At 42.7% G+C, this 17364-nt stretch overlaps 2 protein-coding genes and 4 non-coding genes across 6 annotated transcripts; all 6 read left to right on the top strand.

Annotated features, from left to right (window-relative positions):
• Positions 1–831: 831 nt before the first annotated feature.
• LOC111226854 (keratin, type I cytoskeletal 50 kDa-like) lies at positions 832–6230 on the top strand. The gene is made up of 7 exons (XM_022752151.1): positions 832–1130; positions 2373–2501; positions 2628–2710; positions 2793–2952; positions 3029–3184; positions 3294–3416; positions 5982–6230. The coding sequence occupies exons 1-7, from the start codon at positions 915–917 to the stop codon at positions 6228–6230; spliced, it is 1116 nt and encodes a 371-aa protein (XP_022607872.1). The 5' UTR covers positions 832–914.
• trnas-uga lies at positions 4229–4310 on the top strand. The gene has a single exon. It is a non-coding gene; the product is annotated as a tRNA-Ser (tRNA).
• Positions 4690–4771, top strand: trnas-uga. Its single transcript has one exon. It is a non-coding gene; the product is annotated as a tRNA-Ser (tRNA).
• trnas-uga lies at positions 5157–5238 on the top strand. The gene has a single exon. It is a non-coding gene; the product is annotated as a tRNA-Ser (tRNA).
• trnas-cga lies at positions 5519–5600 on the top strand. The gene has a single exon. It is a non-coding gene; the product is annotated as a tRNA-Ser (tRNA).
• A 2224-nt stretch (positions 6231–8454) lies between the features above and the next one.
• On the top strand, positions 8455–10312 carry LOC111226860 (keratin, type I cytoskeletal 9-like). The gene is made up of 2 exons (XM_022752158.1): positions 8455–10047; positions 10144–10312. Exons 1-2 carry the CDS (start codon positions 8517–8519, stop codon positions 10233–10235), a joined length of 1623 nt encoding a protein of 540 aa, XP_022607879.1. The 5' UTR covers positions 8455–8516; the 3' UTR covers positions 10236–10312.
• Positions 10313–17364: the final 7052 nt, after the last annotated feature.

The raw sequence follows: 17364 nt of genomic DNA, 5'->3' as shown, positions 1-17364 counted from the left end.
TTCTATGTGTGAAACTCTTAATGACTAAACTAACTTAACTACAGCTATCAAGTTAATGTAGCCGAAATAATATATGGAATAAATATTTCTCTCTTAAATCTAATAGAGGAGAAGTATAAAGCTGCTTGAAAAGAAAGTACTCAAGTAAAGCACAAGAACCTTAAATTTACTTTGTATTATTTACATTCCACTTCTGCCAGCGGGAAAACATATTTTAAAAAAAATCACACACACATATATATATATATGTATATGTATGGCTTTCTGTATGAATGGGCCCCACTTTGACAAGACCCCCAGACTGAACGAGGCTCAAACAGACTACAAATCTACAACAACATAATCTTCACTTTGTGTCTTTTAACTGAGTTCAGTTGCTGTCAAACAAGAAATCTTGACAGTCACTTCATTAACAGGCTGTGGCCCCCGGGGCCCCTGACCTCTCAGCCCGTACAGTAATCCATCCATGCATCACTATGTCCTGGAGGTACTTTACTTATGCTACTAAGCTCACCTCTGACATTCATGGGTTAAGCATTAAGTCACACAAAAGCTTTTATTTTCCAACTGATCGTCAGCTTTTCTAACTGAACCCTTGTCACTTGGCCTCAGGTCACAGAACTCAGTGATCCAGAATGCAGAACAAGTGAAAACCTGATTTTAATGTGCTCTGTGAACTCTACACTAAATCTCTCTGCAGGGCAGGGCCGTCCTGCCGAAACTTGCTCTGGAAATCATGATTTAAAGGTTAATGCAGATTAAACATGAGCTCCATCAAGTCCTGACACACCTATGATGGAAGCTCCACAGCAGGGAGTTGAATGACGGGATTAAGACATGCAGCAGCAGAATAAGACAGAAAAACCTGCATTTGTATTTTATTCTTTGAAGAAAGTCAAACTGTAGAGGATGAGATGACTCCGTGGCAAGTTCTTCGTTCAGGCAGAGCTTCCCAGGTGGCTCTGGGTTACCGTTTTCATCATGGACCCGGGGTCTCGGTGCATTACAGCACAGCTGCTGCAGCTCATGCAGCTCATGCAGCTGCAGACAGCAGCAGGAGCTTCTGTTTGTCCAGAGAGAAACTCACCCTGCAGCAGCTGAACGGGAGGCTGGCGTCGTACCTGCAGCAGGTAGGATGTGCATGATGGATCCAGCAGCAGCGCAGAAAAGTAACACAGAAATTAAACTGGAATTTAATAGAGAATATCAATCATTTTTTGAAGAGCGAGCTGAGTTCTCAGTGGAGTTATAGCACAGTGTTTGTTACATGCTTCCAAAATCAAAATGAGATTTTAAAATGATGATTCATTATTGTGAAAAGAGCAAAAGGACATAAAAGTAGCACTTGTTCCAATGGAGTTTTGTATGTACTGAGAATTGTTTTAGGATTCCACTTCCTGTTTGTACTTGTACTAGTGTTTTTAATCCTTTGATGCAAGACAACGTGAAAACCTTCTTACTCTCCTATGAATCCAGCAGCAGCACAAAAAAGAGACTTCTATGAAATATTAGTTATCAGATTTCTCCATAAAGTTTTGCCTTGACTGAGCACAATGTTGGTTTTATGAATCAAAGATTAGACTGAGATGAGCAGAGATTATTTACTGATGCAGATTTCTCAGTGGAGTTGTATCTACTGAATCAAGTACAGGGTTAATTTTCTAATCTCCTTTTTATTCTGTGATGATCCTGCAACACATGATATGTAATTATTGTTTAAAGAGCAAGAGGACATAAAAACAGCATTTTTCCCAGTGGAGTTTTGCCTCGACTGACGCGTACAGCAACTGAGAACACTGACGGCATGTGATCTGCATTTGATCTGATTCAGTATCTGTGAGGAGATATATAATCTACAGTTAAAGTTTTACAGTTGTTCTTGGCTGATTCCAGTATTTCTTAGTCTTACTTAAAGTTCACTATTCTTATGTCAACACTTTAAAGGACCTATTAACTTTTGCTATTGCTACATAGCTTACATTAGCATCAACAGCTATTTACTTACCAGTTCTGCTGAAAGCTTTAGCATTTGTTGTGTTAAGAAATTTCATTTCTTCTACACTGGAAGTAAACTGCTGCTAATGCTAACGCTAGCTATGTAGCAATAGCAAAACTCAAAAATAGCTCCTTTAAATGAACAAATAATTATGGACTTTTATTTTCTAGTAAATTCCTTGGTCGTTTCCTGTAAAGAAATTATGTGGTACTAATTGTAATAAATAAAAATACAAAAAGAAAACGAGGGATTTACAACTTGACACTGTTTAATTTTAAGCTGCTTTAAGCATTAAAATTTCCCCTCACTGGCACTAAGAGGCCTAGATATTAAGCAATCAAATGTAATGCCCGTCTCCTTTGATTGTTGGATGCAGGTTCAGTGTCTTGAAGCAGCCAATCAGAGGCTGGAGCGTCAGATCCAGGAGGAGCTGGACAGAAAGTGTCCCAGAGACCTGAGAGAGCTGGACGGACACCTGAGGACAGTGTCCCTGCTGCAGGACCAGGTGAGCTCACTGACACCAGAGACCACAGAGACTTCTGATACAGTAAACAAAATGTGAATAATTAAATAAATACAACAAAATGAAACAATATAAAAGTATCTTTCTCTCTCTCTCTCTCACTTACAGATCAATGACTGTCTCTCGGCCCAGGCTCAGGTGAAGCTGCTGCTGCTCGGTGCAGAGCTCACCATCTTTGACTTCAACACCAGGTAAATCCAGCTTTAACACACAGAGCGACATTCTTACAGAGCATGTGCAGACATATCCCATCACCCCCTGCTGTGTGAACAGGTGTGAAAAGGAGCGTGAGCATCGTGGCCGCCTGGAGGCGGAGCTCAGCAACCTGAGGCTGCTGGAGGAGGAGCTAAGGGTCCACAAACTGCCGGAGCTGCAGAGTCTGCTGAGGGATCAAACAGGACAGCTGATGGAGCTGCAGAGACAACACCAACAGGTAAAACAATAAAACTACTCACCTGGATTACTCAAAGCACCTGCAGCTACGTCATGTTTCCTGTCTACCTGTACAGGATCGGCAGGGTCTCCTGGCCCAGGTGTCAGGGGCCGTCACTGTAGAGATGCAGAGAGCTGAATCATCAGACCTGATCCAGCAGCTGGACGACCTGAGACAGGCAAGCGTGATGGTGCTCGACAAGAACCAGAACGAGCACTGGTTCAACTCCCAGGTAGAAGAACATCAGCACGCTCTTATTTTGAAATAAAGGAAAGAGAGGAAATTATAAAAGTGGATTTTAACAGCATTAAACAGCATTTCATTAGGTGTGTTGTGTTCAGGTGTCTGTGTTGGGTTCTCCGGAGGTGACCTTTGACCCTGCAGAAGTCGTCCAGGCCGAGCTGGTGGAGCTGAGGAGAACAGCAGCCGGTCTGGAGGAAGAGCTGACACAGCTGCAGACCCTGGTTAGATACAACTACTGCTGCTCTTCAACTTTATTATTACTGTCCTGAATGAACAACACACTTTACAATAAACACAAACATTCGATAAACACAAAAATTATTGGCACATGTTCAGAATTTTTTTTTTAAAGCAAAAACGTGAAAGAAAAAAAAAACAGTGAAAGAAAAATGTACAATTTCTCAGGTTTCAGCTTCTCAAATATCAGGATGTGTGAATATCTTCGGGTGTTGGTTGGACTAAACGAGACATTTGAAGATGTCTCCTTGAAGTCTGTGATGCATCTTCATCTTTTAGACATTTCATAAACCAATTGCAGATTAAACTCAGGGTTTATGAGGACCCAGTGCATGCTGGGGATCTGGTACTTGGTTCTTCTAAAACCCTAAGTAATCCTGCAATATCCACTAATAAATAAATAACATAAAAATGTCCAAAACTGAAATAACTAAACTTTAAATGCATGAAAAACAGCTGCTGTATGATCCTTGGCATCTCTTCACTGAGATTTAGTTATGTGGTACATTAGGTCCTGAGCCAAAGTACAAATGATCTGTTTTTGGCTGCAAGTTTCAAGTTTTTCATGAATTATTTCACATTCAAATGAAAAACAGCTGAGAGCCCTAAGAGTCTTTTTTAGTAAGAGGCAGAGCATTAGATGAGAAACTTCATGCTGAGCTCATGGAAAGATGTCAGTGTTGGTATGGTTGCTTCTTTCCGTCTGACACTGTGCTACATTAACCATGATTATTATTCCCCAAACTGTAGTTGCTGGTTTTATTTTGGTGACCTGATGTAGCAGGAGCAGGGAGCAGCTGTGATGGCCGAGTGGTTAAGGCGTTGGACTTGAAATCCAATGGGGTTTCCCCGCGCAGGTTCGAACCCTGCTCGCAGCGCTCAGCTGATGTGAAGATGTCACGTCTCCATCCTTTGGTTTCATCCAGGATTCTGAACAGGCATTTAAATATGTGCAAACCAATGTTTGTCCTTCCAAGTGGCTATTTACCACTAGATGGCACCAAATATTTAACATTGGATTAATTCAGTCCAGACTTGAACTCCTTGGATTTTATTTCTTGAAAAGCTGTTATTGTCTCTTTTAAGAAAAAGACCTGATAGGCGAGGGGCCATTAATGTTCACTACTGTTAATGATTGGTTTAAAACATATAAATTAAAAAATTAATAATAATAGGTTTTTTTTGCTGGGAGCTCTTTGATGGTCCGGTCCAGGTCTAAAGTCCAGGACCAATCATTTTCCACATCCCCTGGATGGAGCTGTGATGGCCGAGTGGTTAAGGCGTTGGACTTGAAATCCAATGGGGTTTCCCCGCGCAGGTTCGAACCCTGCTCACAGCGCTCAGCTGATGTTTAGATGTCCCAGGGGAGCCGATCTTCCATGCAGATTACTCAACAAGCCGTTAATTTATTCACAAACCAATGCTGTGTATGTTCAACAGGTGCATGCATTCCTACGTACCATTGGATTGGATCAAAAATGAAGGAATATTAGAGTCATTCTCACCAACCCATGTAGGATTTATTTAGTCCGGACTTGAACTCCTACTTTAGCTGATATTGTCTGTTTTAATCTAATTTATACACTGAAGGACCTGAGTGACCAATAATGTTCACTACTGGTTATGATTGGTTTAAAACTTAAAAATATATAAAGATATAAATTTGATGGCCCGGTCCAGGTCTAAAGTCCAGGACCAATCATTTTCTAATCCACATGGAGAGCGCTGTGATGGCCGAGAGGTTAAGGCGTTGGACTTGAAATCCAATGGGGTTTCCCCGCGCAGGTTCGAACCCTGCTCGCAGCGTACAAGTGATCTTAGTGTCCTTCTCAGTCCTTTACTTCCGCCCCTCTTATATTTCTACAGACCTCTAAATTAATGCTGCTACTTTCTTCTATTCGGCCATTCCTTGATTCTACCACCAGATGGTGCCAAAGTAAGGATAAACTAATTCTACAGATTCTGGATTTAAAAACATAAGTCAGACATTTACTCAGCAACTCAGATTAAATTTTTGAAAATGTTTATGTGAAAGGGGAGTTCATAATTCAATGTGATGTTGTCTTGACTAAATTACAGGGTGTGGGCTGTGATGGCCGAGTGGTTAAGGCGTTGGACTCGAAATCCAATGGGGTTTCCCCGCGCAGGTTCAAACCCTGCTCACAGCGACTCTTCACACAGAAGACTCATTATTGTGCAGTTATATCCAGCATTCATTCATTATCCACACCGCTTATCCTGCTGTAGCCAATCCCAGCTGACTTTGGGTGGGGGCGGGGTCAACCCTGAGCAGATCGCCAGTCTATCACAGGGTTGACATATGGAGACGCATAATCGTTAATGCTCACATGTATGGGCAATTTAGAGTCGCCATTTAACCTAAACCAGCAAGTGTTATTTGGACTGTGGGAGGAAGCTGGAGTACCGGTGCAAATTTATTTCTTAAATACAGATCTTGATGTTTTAAAGTTCTCAATAAAGCTGTGACAGACAGACTATCCTCCATACAACATTAACATGCAGCATCATATATCTTTCTGCCTGTGTAGAACATCCTGTTGGAGGACTCTGGTCAGGAGCAGGCTGAGTCCTTCGTCCTGCAGCTGGTGGTCCTGCAGCAGAGAGCAGACGGTCTGTGCAGAGACTTGGACTCAGCACTACAGGCTGCAGCTCAACAGGCTGCAGACCATCACGTCCTGCTGGACATCAAGAACAAGCTGGAGACTGAGATACTAGACTACAAGAGGCTGCTGGACGGACTGAGTCGAGAGGGGTACGAAGACCTTTTCAGTGTTTGACATCATTAACTTGAATACATTCTTACAGGACCATGTTTAAAGCAATGCTTTAACTCTTAAACCTGTTACACGCTATAATTAGCACTAAAGTCCATTGTCCTTTCTAGAAAACTTCCTATGAAATTATTAAAGGACCCATAAATTGAATCATTACCCAGATTTGTTTCATGCTTTTGTGGTTTGAACAATAGTTTCCACTCTGTTCTCACCTTCCTTCTTGTCTTTATATTTCACGACAGAGTCTCAAGTCTTCACTTAAACTCCAAATCTACCATCATGTCATCATATGCTTCAACAAGCCCCACCGCCTCTGGGAAAGTCATGCCAAGCAGAGTAGTCAGTGTTCAGCAAGGAAATCTTCAGATGACAGACACCTGGACTGTCAGACAAATGCCTGTAGTTACCCCGCTTTCAGAAACAGTGATCACAAACCAGTCAATCAGGGTCCACAGTAAAGATGCAAAGAACTCACCACTGACATCGATCAACACTTCAAATCTGGCCAATTCATTCTCCAACCCTGAAAACTTGAGAACAGGAGCTGTTCCTGAAATAACCACTAGGAAATCCATCAATGTGGGTCAGATTAGCCAAGGTTCAGACAAAGAAGCTGTCGTCAAGATTTCTAAAGTGGAGATAAATCCGGCAACAACAGGAATCACAATGGTTCCTGACATACAATCCACCATGAGAGCTGGTGTTCAAACTAAACCAGAGACATTTACTTCCAATCAAACTACCAAAGAAGCAAGTTCACAGGTTAATAAAACAGGGACACATATTCAAACAGAGATCACCAAAACCATTCCTGTTGCAGAAACAGAAATAAAGCAGGAGCCACATTTTGTAACGCAGACAGCTACATCTGATCCCAGCAAGAAAACGGAAGAAACAATGATCTTACCTCAAACAGATAACGTTGATGACTTCATCCAAGCTAAGAAACCAGATTCTGTACAGGTTATGCCTTTAATGTTGGAGACTACATCAGAAACTGACAGGGATAGCGATGAGATTGCCCTCAAGGGGGTTCAGGAGGAGGTCTCCAGTGAAGTCACGCTGATGAATGACAAGGATGTAGAAGGGCAAGTAAAGAAGGAAGACAAAGAAATAATAGAAGAAGGTGCTTTGCCTGTCGAGAATTCGGCATTGTCCAATACATCCAACAACAAACAAGACAAAGTCAAGGAGGATGCAGATACAGGGTCCACCATTGCAACTGCTTCATTAAGTAGCCCAGTCAGCAACAACAACCTTGAGAGTAAAACTACAGAAAGTACAGATATTTTGAAGACAATAGAGTTAGAAATGAATAAGGAGAAGGTAGTCAACAGTTTCCATGATACCAATACCGATACCAATGAGGTAGAGGTGGCTCCTACTGAGTCACTGAATCTAGAAATTCAAGAAGCATTGTTGAGTACCACAGAGTCAAAAATATCTGCAAGTCTAACAGATTCTGGTGTGGCTTTGAGCTCATCTGACCCTGAAGAGCTTCTAAGTCCAACAATAACAGATGTATTCCTGAGTCCAACAAAAACAGTTGCATGCTTGAGTCCAGAAGTATGTCTAAGTCCAGTCGAGACAGAGGTGTTAATGAGCATGTCAGGCCATGTATTTTGCCCAGTTGATATAGAAGACCGCATTAAAAGTCCTGATTCACTTCTGAGTCCAAATGACCCAGAAATGTATCTCAGCCCAAATGAGTCAGACACATGTTTGAGTCCAGTCGAGACTAAGGAGTGCCTGAGTCCAAATGACGAAGAAGATGACGAGGAATCATGCCTGAGTCTAACTGAGGCAAATACACACGTAAGACCAGTCGAGAAATACATCCTTTCAACAAAAGACGAAGGCCAGTCCTTGTCATTCAGTGGAGAGCAAGCTTTGCTAGACGAGGACAGAAATAGAAGAGTCACCATCTCAATGAAAGATGGGGAGAGTTTGTCTTGTGCATCATTCAAAGGTAAAGAAGGAAGTACAGATACTCTTGCTAGTACTGGTAGTGACCTTCAGCTGAGCAACAGTATTGGAAGGTTGGAGTTTGGAGGTCCAGGTGGTCGTAGTGTCATAGCAGATAAAGAAGAGCAGCTTGGTTTTGGAGGCCTGTATCAGAAAAGTGTAAGAGATGCAAGAAGTCCCAGAGACATGTACAAAGATATGAGCAGCAATGCAGATAACAAGGATGTCCAGAGTTCAAATGTCAGTCCGGCGGGCCGGTATGGCTCAGAAGACCAAAAAGGGACTGCAAGTACAGGTAGCACTGTGGCTAGTAATTCAGGAGGTATGGTTGCTAGCAACAGTGGTATGGCTAGTGATGTTACAGCTAGTTTTAGTGGCACAGCTCCGAATTCATCAGGTACAGTCAGCAGTACTGCTGAAGCTGCTACAGCAGGAGTACAGGGAAGATTTAGGCATGGCAGTGGAGAGTGGATGGTTTATGGCAGCAGTTTTGGACATAGAAGACTGAGCTTATCCAGCACAGGGAGTGAAGAAAGCTCGTCAGTGGCCACAGACCCTGTGACAAGCCAAGCAAAAACAGGGAGGTTTGGTAGTAGAGGGAGTGGAGAGTGGATCATTTATGGAGGTAGTCTTAGACGTAAAAATAGTGTAGATGCTGGCACTACCTTACCCAGTGAAGGGAACAAAGATAGCCCATCAGTGGCCACAGACCCTGTGACAAGCCCACCAGAAACAGGAAGATTCGGCAGCAGAGGGAGTGGAGAGCGGGTGGTTTATGGTGGCAGTCTTGAACATAAGAGCGGTGTGGATAACCGTGTTAGCTTACCCAGCACAAGGAGTGAGGAAAGCCACTCAGTGGCTATGCTCCCTGCAAAAAGTCAACCAGGGGCTGGGCGGTTTGGCAGCAGAGGAAGTGGGGAGTGGAAATTTTATGGTGGGAATACTGGACATATGAGCAGTATAGCTGTCAGCGATAGCTTACCCAATGCAGAGAGCAAAGACAGCCCGTCAGTGGTCACACACCTAGCCACAAGCCCACCAGTTGCTCAAGGAGGAAGGTTTGGCAGTGGAGGGAGTGGGGAGTGGAGAGTTTATTGTGGGAGTAGTGGACGTTTGAGTAGTGTTGGTAGCAAAGACAGAGCCAGCACTAATGATGGCCTAGTGATCAGTCCACCAAGTAGCTACACAAGTAGTGGACCAAGACTTAGTAGTGCCGGGAGTGGCGGCAGGCTCAGCTCAAGTAGTGTTGTTAGGCGCAGTAACAGTGTAGGAAGTGGTGGGAAGTTAAGTACCTCAGGTAGCGGTGGCAGACTCAGTAGCTCACCTGGCAGCTACCGGATTAGCAGCTCTGGAAGACCGACTAGCACTGGTAGTGGTGAATGGAAACCTGTTTACAGCTCAGCTAGCGGACGGAGGAGCAGTGCAGGGAGCATAGGACGAACAGTTGGAGGGAGGACAACAAGCAGCCAAAGAGCCCCGAGCCCGGGGGGGAGGATGAATCTCAGCGGGGGCAGCGGTGGATGGCTGAACACCTCAACAGCAGGTGGGAATCGCATTAGCAGTGCTGGGAGTGGGTCTAAACTCAGTGGCCCAGGTAGCAACGACAAAATCAGTGGCCGAGCTGGAGGAAGGATCAGCAGCTCCTCTGGGTCAGGAAGAACCAATAGCATGGGGGGGAGGGTCATCAGCAGCAGCGACCGGCCAATCAGGAGCACCGGCAGCGGAACTGGAGGCAACAAGGAGCGAATCAGTGTTTGTAAGATGGCAGCGCTGTCGATCTCAGCGGCGGGAAGGGAGAGAAGTCAGGATAGACAAACACAAGCTCAAAGACAACAACATCAACAAGAGGCTGCAGGTGAGGACAAACAACAATAACAACAACAACAAAACCAATCAGTACATACATGCAGTTTGGGTTTTGGTTTAATCGGCTCTCCGTCTTCCCTTGCAGCTGCCTCTCCTCTCGTCCAGCGTTGGTTGACCACAGGCATCGGGGTCACAAGCACCGAGCCTGATAGCGTTGATGACATCATGCATCTCTGATTGGCTAACTGACATCATGCTTTAAAACTGCCTTAAAGGGCCTTAAAAACACCTGCGCACACACACACACACACACACACACAAGCAACAGCAAGAAGAAGCAGTTTAATCCCCAAACATCTTCCTTTGAATAAACAGACATTAAATACAGTAGAACATTATCGTGCTGAGAGCTGGTTATATTCAGTTTTACTTTAGATTTTAGGAATCAATGTTGTATTTGAAGATAAAATGTTTTACAAATATTCAGGTTTCATTCAAAGTATTTTTGAGGTGTCTACATATGTTGACAACTTATATGGTTTAGGCCTAGGAGCTATATACACATTGTCTTTAGTTGTTTGTTTGTTTGTTTTCTGGGCTATTAACCTCTATTATACCTACAGAAGTCTTTATTGAGTTACATTTATTATTAGCTGAGGTTGTGCTGATTCTGAATATGTGCAGTACTTGCTGAAACTTTTAAAAAAACAATTTTATTAGGAAAAACACAAGGGTATTAAAAAATGAAAAGGTGTAATTGTGGACCTAAGAGGGTTAAAATGTTCCTGGTTGTATAGGTGGTTTATATCCTTCTGTTTGACTGGTATTCCAGTTTATATTACACAGGTCAGGAGCTTTACTTTTGTTGGAAATGTTCACATTATATATCTCTGATCATGTAGGTTCAAATATGATTATCTGCTTCTTTCATTGTGCTGTCGGTCTCTGTCTTAAATATCATATCTGATTTCTAAATTTTAAACTGAGAATAAAGCTGATAAATAAACCTGTTTGCCACATTTTTCATTTTAAAATGATAAAAGGCCTAAAGATCTGTTTCAGTGAAGGAATGAGAACAACCTTAAAAACTCTTCAGTCACGAAGTCATCATCTTCACCACTTACGCTCTCGCATCAACCTCCTATAAAACCAGCAGCTGTGTCAGTGAAACCAAACTTCATTAAATAATTATCTTGTTCGATGCAAGAAAACTGAGATTCTGAAAATGTTTGATAAATATCTGAAAAACATCATTTAGATAAAACCTTAACAGGATTATTTGAGCAGCATGAGGTGTGTGTTTTTAAAGGAGGACTGTTTGACCAGCAGGGGGCAGCAGAGTCAAAATGATATTGAACTAACGTCTAAAGCTGATAAAGCGTTCAGTCAACAATATTAGGCCACCAATCATTCCTTTGATTGGTTAAAAAAGACAAAAGGTCAAGTGTATGGAGGACCAGGGACGTCACAAGAAAAGTAATAAAGCAATTCCTCAATTTCATATTTTAATAGGCATTAAAAACAGGAATTGTAAAAAGAATTGATTAATGAACGAATAATCCATCAATAAATACTTCAGATTTAAAAATGGATTTACAAAAACAGCATAAAAATAGAACAGAATAAATAATAGAATTAATTAATGTATTTATAATTGGTTTATTTAATGAGTTTTATGCTGTTTTTGTAAATCCATTTTAAAATCTGAATTATTTATTGATTCATTAATTCATTAATTTGTAAAATCTTTTTACAATTCCTGTTTTTAACGCCTATTAAAATATGAAATTAAAGAAGTGCTTTATTACTTTTCCTGTGACATCACTGGTGTTTTCATTCCTCTAGTCTCTGAGATTAAGACAAAATTACAGGCCGCAACAAAACAATGAATAAAACCACATAAATGTTGTTGTTACATCGATCAGGGTTCAGTTGATCTGAAGTGAACAACAGCTCACTGATAATAAACATGACGTGTGCCTTCTACAGATGGTCTGCGGGGGGCAGTAAACCACAGTGTCTTTATGTGAGCTCGATGTTTCCATGATAAGGAGAGCAGGTTCTGGTGTTAGCAGGAAGCAGACGTGCAGCTGGACTTACACTAGTGTTTTACACATGAACGGTGTTTCACTGGAAGAAGAAATGATTTACATGGTGCTAAAACAAGCTTCAACAAGCTGGTTATCACATCTTTAAATTCATCTGACACATGTTTCACAGCTGGAATTTAAATGATCACAAACCAGGCTCCACCCATGTTAAATCTGTCACAATGGATCAATCAATCACCGATCAATGATTTACAACCCTCGGCTGCAGCCTCTCCTTCCTTAGACATGTAAAGGTCAAAGGGCACACACAGTCTGCTGAGATAAACACGTCAACAGAAACAATGTGTGTCTGTCTGTAACACAGAACTCACAATGTGGTTAAAAGTATGTGGACATGTGTTTGTTTAACTTCATTATCACAGCAGGAAACCGATCTGCTAAATATGCAAGTATGATATTGTAAAATTGAAATTGTATAATAATGATAATAGTGTGGTGGTAGTATGAGTAGTATGTATTATGTATATAATAATAGTTATAGTTAATAATAGTTCTAAACACTTTATATTGTAATATATAATATACATTATTATATTATGTAATAATTATGATTTAAGAAGGTTGAGTTACTGTGTCGAACTTCTTCACTCATAAAAATGACCTGATTTCCAGCTTAGCCTCAACATCCCATAATTCCAACACTGGCAACAGCTGAGTGAAACGTCCAGTTCAGACACTGATGGAAACAAACTGAAATGTGGTCGTTTACCTGCTCTACCAAATAAACATAACACAAAGTGGAGGTTAAACCATATACTATATCTGTGTGTGTGTGTGTGTGTGTGTGTGTGTGTGTGTGTGTGTGTGTGTGTATGTGTGTGTGTGTGTAGGAAAGTATGTTCTTGTTTTTTCCCTCCATACCTCACATATCGAAGGCTCTGTTCCAACAGGCCTCTGGGAAATACCAACAACAACACACAGTCAGGTTCATACATGCTGAACACATGAATGAACACACACACACACACACACACACACACACACACACACACACACACACACAGTATGCGTTATCATGCCACAATAAATCTCGTATCTGTCTTTAATCTCTGCATTGATCTGATTCCAGTGAATTGCTTCACCGTTTGTTTTAATCTTGGCAGAAGGAGGCTGTTGCCGTGCCAACGACACACCTCACGCTGACAACCATAACCAGTTGTAAAACAGTTACACCTGAACAGCTTTCCTGAAACCTGAGTATATTATTAAATTGTTTTCAGCATCAGAAACAAAATTGAAGATTCACTCGTGTGTGAGTGTGTGTGTGTGAGTGTGTGTGTGTGAGTGTGTGTGTGTGTGTGTGTGTTTGTACATTTTTTTGTATTTTCTCATGAACTACTTTTCTTAATTGAATGAAAACTGATTCCCTCATTTACATTCTTATGCATCATCTTCCATTTTCTCTTATGAACACCTGAGAACAAACTGCTGTCTGAAACATTGTGCACTGGAGTTCAATGGTTCCTTTACTGAACTGAACTGGACAAACTGACCTAGAGCACAGTATTTTAACAGCAGTGTCCACATACTTTTGGCCACATAGGATACTTGATATCACACATTCACCTGTTTTACAAACAAACACGACTGAAACATGAAACATGTTTGTGTTTTCATCTGGTGGAAAACATGAAAAACACCTCATGAAAAGTCTGGAGTTTGGTGGGAAAGATTCACCAGTTTGTGACTTTGTGCAGAACGTCGTACAGGTGAAGACAGGTGAGCTGACAGCAGGTTAACACAGCAGTGTGTGTTTAATGAACACAGGTAAAACATAGCATGTTCATGTTGGCATGAACACAGACAGATCACATCAGCTCCAGAGCAGAAACTTGGCAGCAGATGAATAGAAACAGATCTGCTGTCAGACTCTATTGTACTGTGTGTGTGTGTGTGTGTGTGTGTGTGTGTGTGTGTGTGCGTGTGTGTGTGTGTGTGTGTGTGTGTGTGTGTGAGGTGTAGAAGTGTACCAATTGTACTTTAAGACTCTATACTTTCCTACACATTTTTTAAAATATTCTTCTTTTGAATGTTGTATAATATACGTAGCGTGACGAGTGAAGGAGGAACTGTTAGCATATCAGTTACTACAAACAGTTAGTTAGCATATCACTACCTACAAACAGTTAGTTAGCATATCAGTTACTACATTATGCTAGGTTATTTAACTAAATGATTGTAGGAACGGTTAGCATAAGAGTTCCAATTTGTGCTTGGTTACTTAATTAATCAATCTATCAAACTTTATCCGTACAGCACTTTTCATACAGGTGAGTGCAGTTCAAGGAGCTTCACAGACTGATGAGCTAAAAAGCAAAAGGACAAATCAAGTGAGAAAGCAGAGGGTGAAATACAATAAAATAGATGGAAAAAGCTACAATAACATTAGCAAAGAAAAACAAACATAAGAAAACGAATAACAAATGAACAGATAGAAAAGAATAAAGTGCAGTTTTCAACATAATTACAACGATCATCTGGTTTAGTAATGCGCACATTTATTAATAATGGCACAGTCACAGAACGGAGGGAAACAACAGCTGTTACATGCTGTTAATGCTAAAGCCGGCTGTGTAGTGATTTACATACAGCACCTTAAAGACTTTGGATCTCAGCTCGAGGCCAAAGAAAAGCAGCAGTCACAGGTAAGAATCAGCTCGACATTTCCTTTTATAGTAAAGATGTGCATCAGGAGGTCGGAGCCAGAGCAGTGGGCAGGCTGGAACAGGTTCGTCTGCAGGACGTCGAGTGTCAGAGCTGCACAGAGACTAAGTGACATTTAAAACATCTGAGTTCAACACACAAAATGAAAGAAAACATGATGAAGTCGGTTGAAACTGATGCAAATCAAGGCTTAATGAAGACTGAAGAATGTTTTACATACAAAAACAACAAAAACTGGATTGACGTCTGAACTGCAGCTGTGTGTCTGCAGAGCTGAACCAAAGTGAAGGAAGTGAAGGAAAAGAAAGCTGAGCAGCAGCAGCAGCAGGGTTTCTGTGCAAAGTGCTGACGGACAGATTGACGAGAATGAGCAATGACAGGTGAGTGAATGATTGACGGTCGGATAATTTACGAGAAAGCCCAGAGGTGAGTGGAGGAAGAATTCAGGTTGGGTCACACCCTGAGGAGGAGGAGGAGGAATCTGGTTATGTTATATATAAATCAGGACAGTAAATCTATACGTTCCCTGAGAAGCTTCAGATTCTTCAAGAAATGACGTCCAGGAAATGAAAACATGCTTTAAAGAGCAAAACTTCAAACAGTAAACATCAGGTTTTTTACTGAGAAGAAGAAGTTTATCCACTAACAGCAGCTTTCACCTGTGGAGACCACGCCCATCACGGTGTGTACACCTGCATGGCTCACACACAACAGGTTTTAATCTACAGGTTTCACATCCTGATATGTGAAGGTTTGACTTCATGATGTGGGCTGAATGACCCGACTGCAGCGCTTCATGTCTTTATTAATGAAGAAACATGAAATGCATTCACCTCCATCATCACCTCCATCACCTCCATCACCTCCACCATCACCTCCATCACCTCCACCTCCATCACCTCCATCATCATCACCTCCACCATCACCTCCACCTCCATCATCACCTCCATCACCTCCACCATCACCTCCATCACCTCCACCATCACCTCCATCACCTCCACCATCACCTCCATCACCTCCATCATCACCTCCATCACCACCTCCACCATCACCTCCATCATCACCTCCACTTCCATCACTTCCACCATCACCTCCACCATCACCGCCATCATCACCTCCACTTCCATCACCTCCATCATCATCACCTCCACCATCACATCCATCATCCTCCATCCCACCTCCATCACCTCCACCATCCCCTCCATCATCACCTCCACCATCACCTCCACCTCCACCATCACCTCCACCATCACCTCCACCTCCATCCCCTCCATCACCTCCATCACCTCCATCACCTGCACCATCACCTCCATCACCTCCATCATCACCTCCACCACCTCCATCATCACCTCCACCTCCATCATCACCTCCACCATCACCTCCACCTCCACCATCACCTCCACCATCACCTCCACCTCCATCATCACCTCCACCATCACCTCCACCTCCATCATCACCTCCATCACCTCCATCACCTCCATCACCTCCACCACCACCATCACCTCCACCATCACCTCCATCATCACCTCCACTTCCATCACTTCCACCATCATCACCTCCACCATCACCTCCATCATCACCACCACTTCCATCACCTCCACCATCACCTCCATCATCACCACCACTTCCATCACCTCCATCATCACCTCCACCATCCCCTCCATCATCACCTCCACCATCCCCTCCATCATCACCTCCACCATCCCCTCCATCATCACCTCCACCATCCCCTCCATCATCACCTCCACCATCCCCTCCATCATCACCTCCACCATCCCCTCCATCATCACCTCCACCATCCCCTCCATCATCACCTCCACCATCCCCTCCATCATCACCTCCACCATCCCCTCCATCATCACCTCCACCATCCCCTCCATCATCACCTCCACCATCCCCTCCATCATCACCTCCACCATCCCCTCCATCATCACCTCCACCATCCCCTCCATCATCACCTCCACCATCCCCTCCATCATCACCTCCACCATCCCCTCCATCATCACCTCCACCATCCCCTCCATCATCACCTCCACCATCCCCTCCATCATCACCTCCACCATCCCCTCCATCATCACCTCCACCATCCCCTCCATCATCACCTCCACCATCCCCTCCATCATCACCTCCACCATCCCCTCCATCATCACCTCCACCATCCCCTCCATCATCACCTCCACCATCCCCTCCATCATCACCTCCACCATCCCCTCCATCATCACCTCCACCATCCCCTCCATCATCACCTCCACCATCACCTCCATAGTAGTCCATGATGTTTTTGGATGTCATGTGTCATGTGTCATGACTTTAATGCAGAAAAAGTGTTTCCACTTCGCTTCATCAGATTGTCTGAAAAACCTCCTCATGAGGGCGTTTACACTTTCGAAATTTACGTGTTTCCATTACTCTTTTTTTTAGTTCGCAATTTCAAATTCTGTGAATTGTGAGTGAATTGTAATGAATGTTAACGTGGTTTCTGTCTCTCTCTCTGAGTTAGAGAGACACAAACAGGAACAAAGCTTAAACAGACGTCATGACGACAAACTCAAGTTTTAGAATCACGGAGCAAAAATTTACCAAAAATAAAA

Source organism: Seriola dumerili, unplaced genomic scaffold, assembly GCF_002260705.1.
Source record: "Seriola dumerili isolate Sdu_G_001 unplaced genomic scaffold, Sdu_1.0 BDQW01000166.1, whole genome shotgun sequence".
Lineage (NCBI taxonomy): Eukaryota > Metazoa > Chordata > Actinopteri > Carangiformes > Carangidae > Seriola > Seriola dumerili.
The sequence above is the reverse complement of the archived record's forward strand: the minus strand, read 5'-3'. Positions and strand labels throughout refer to the sequence as shown.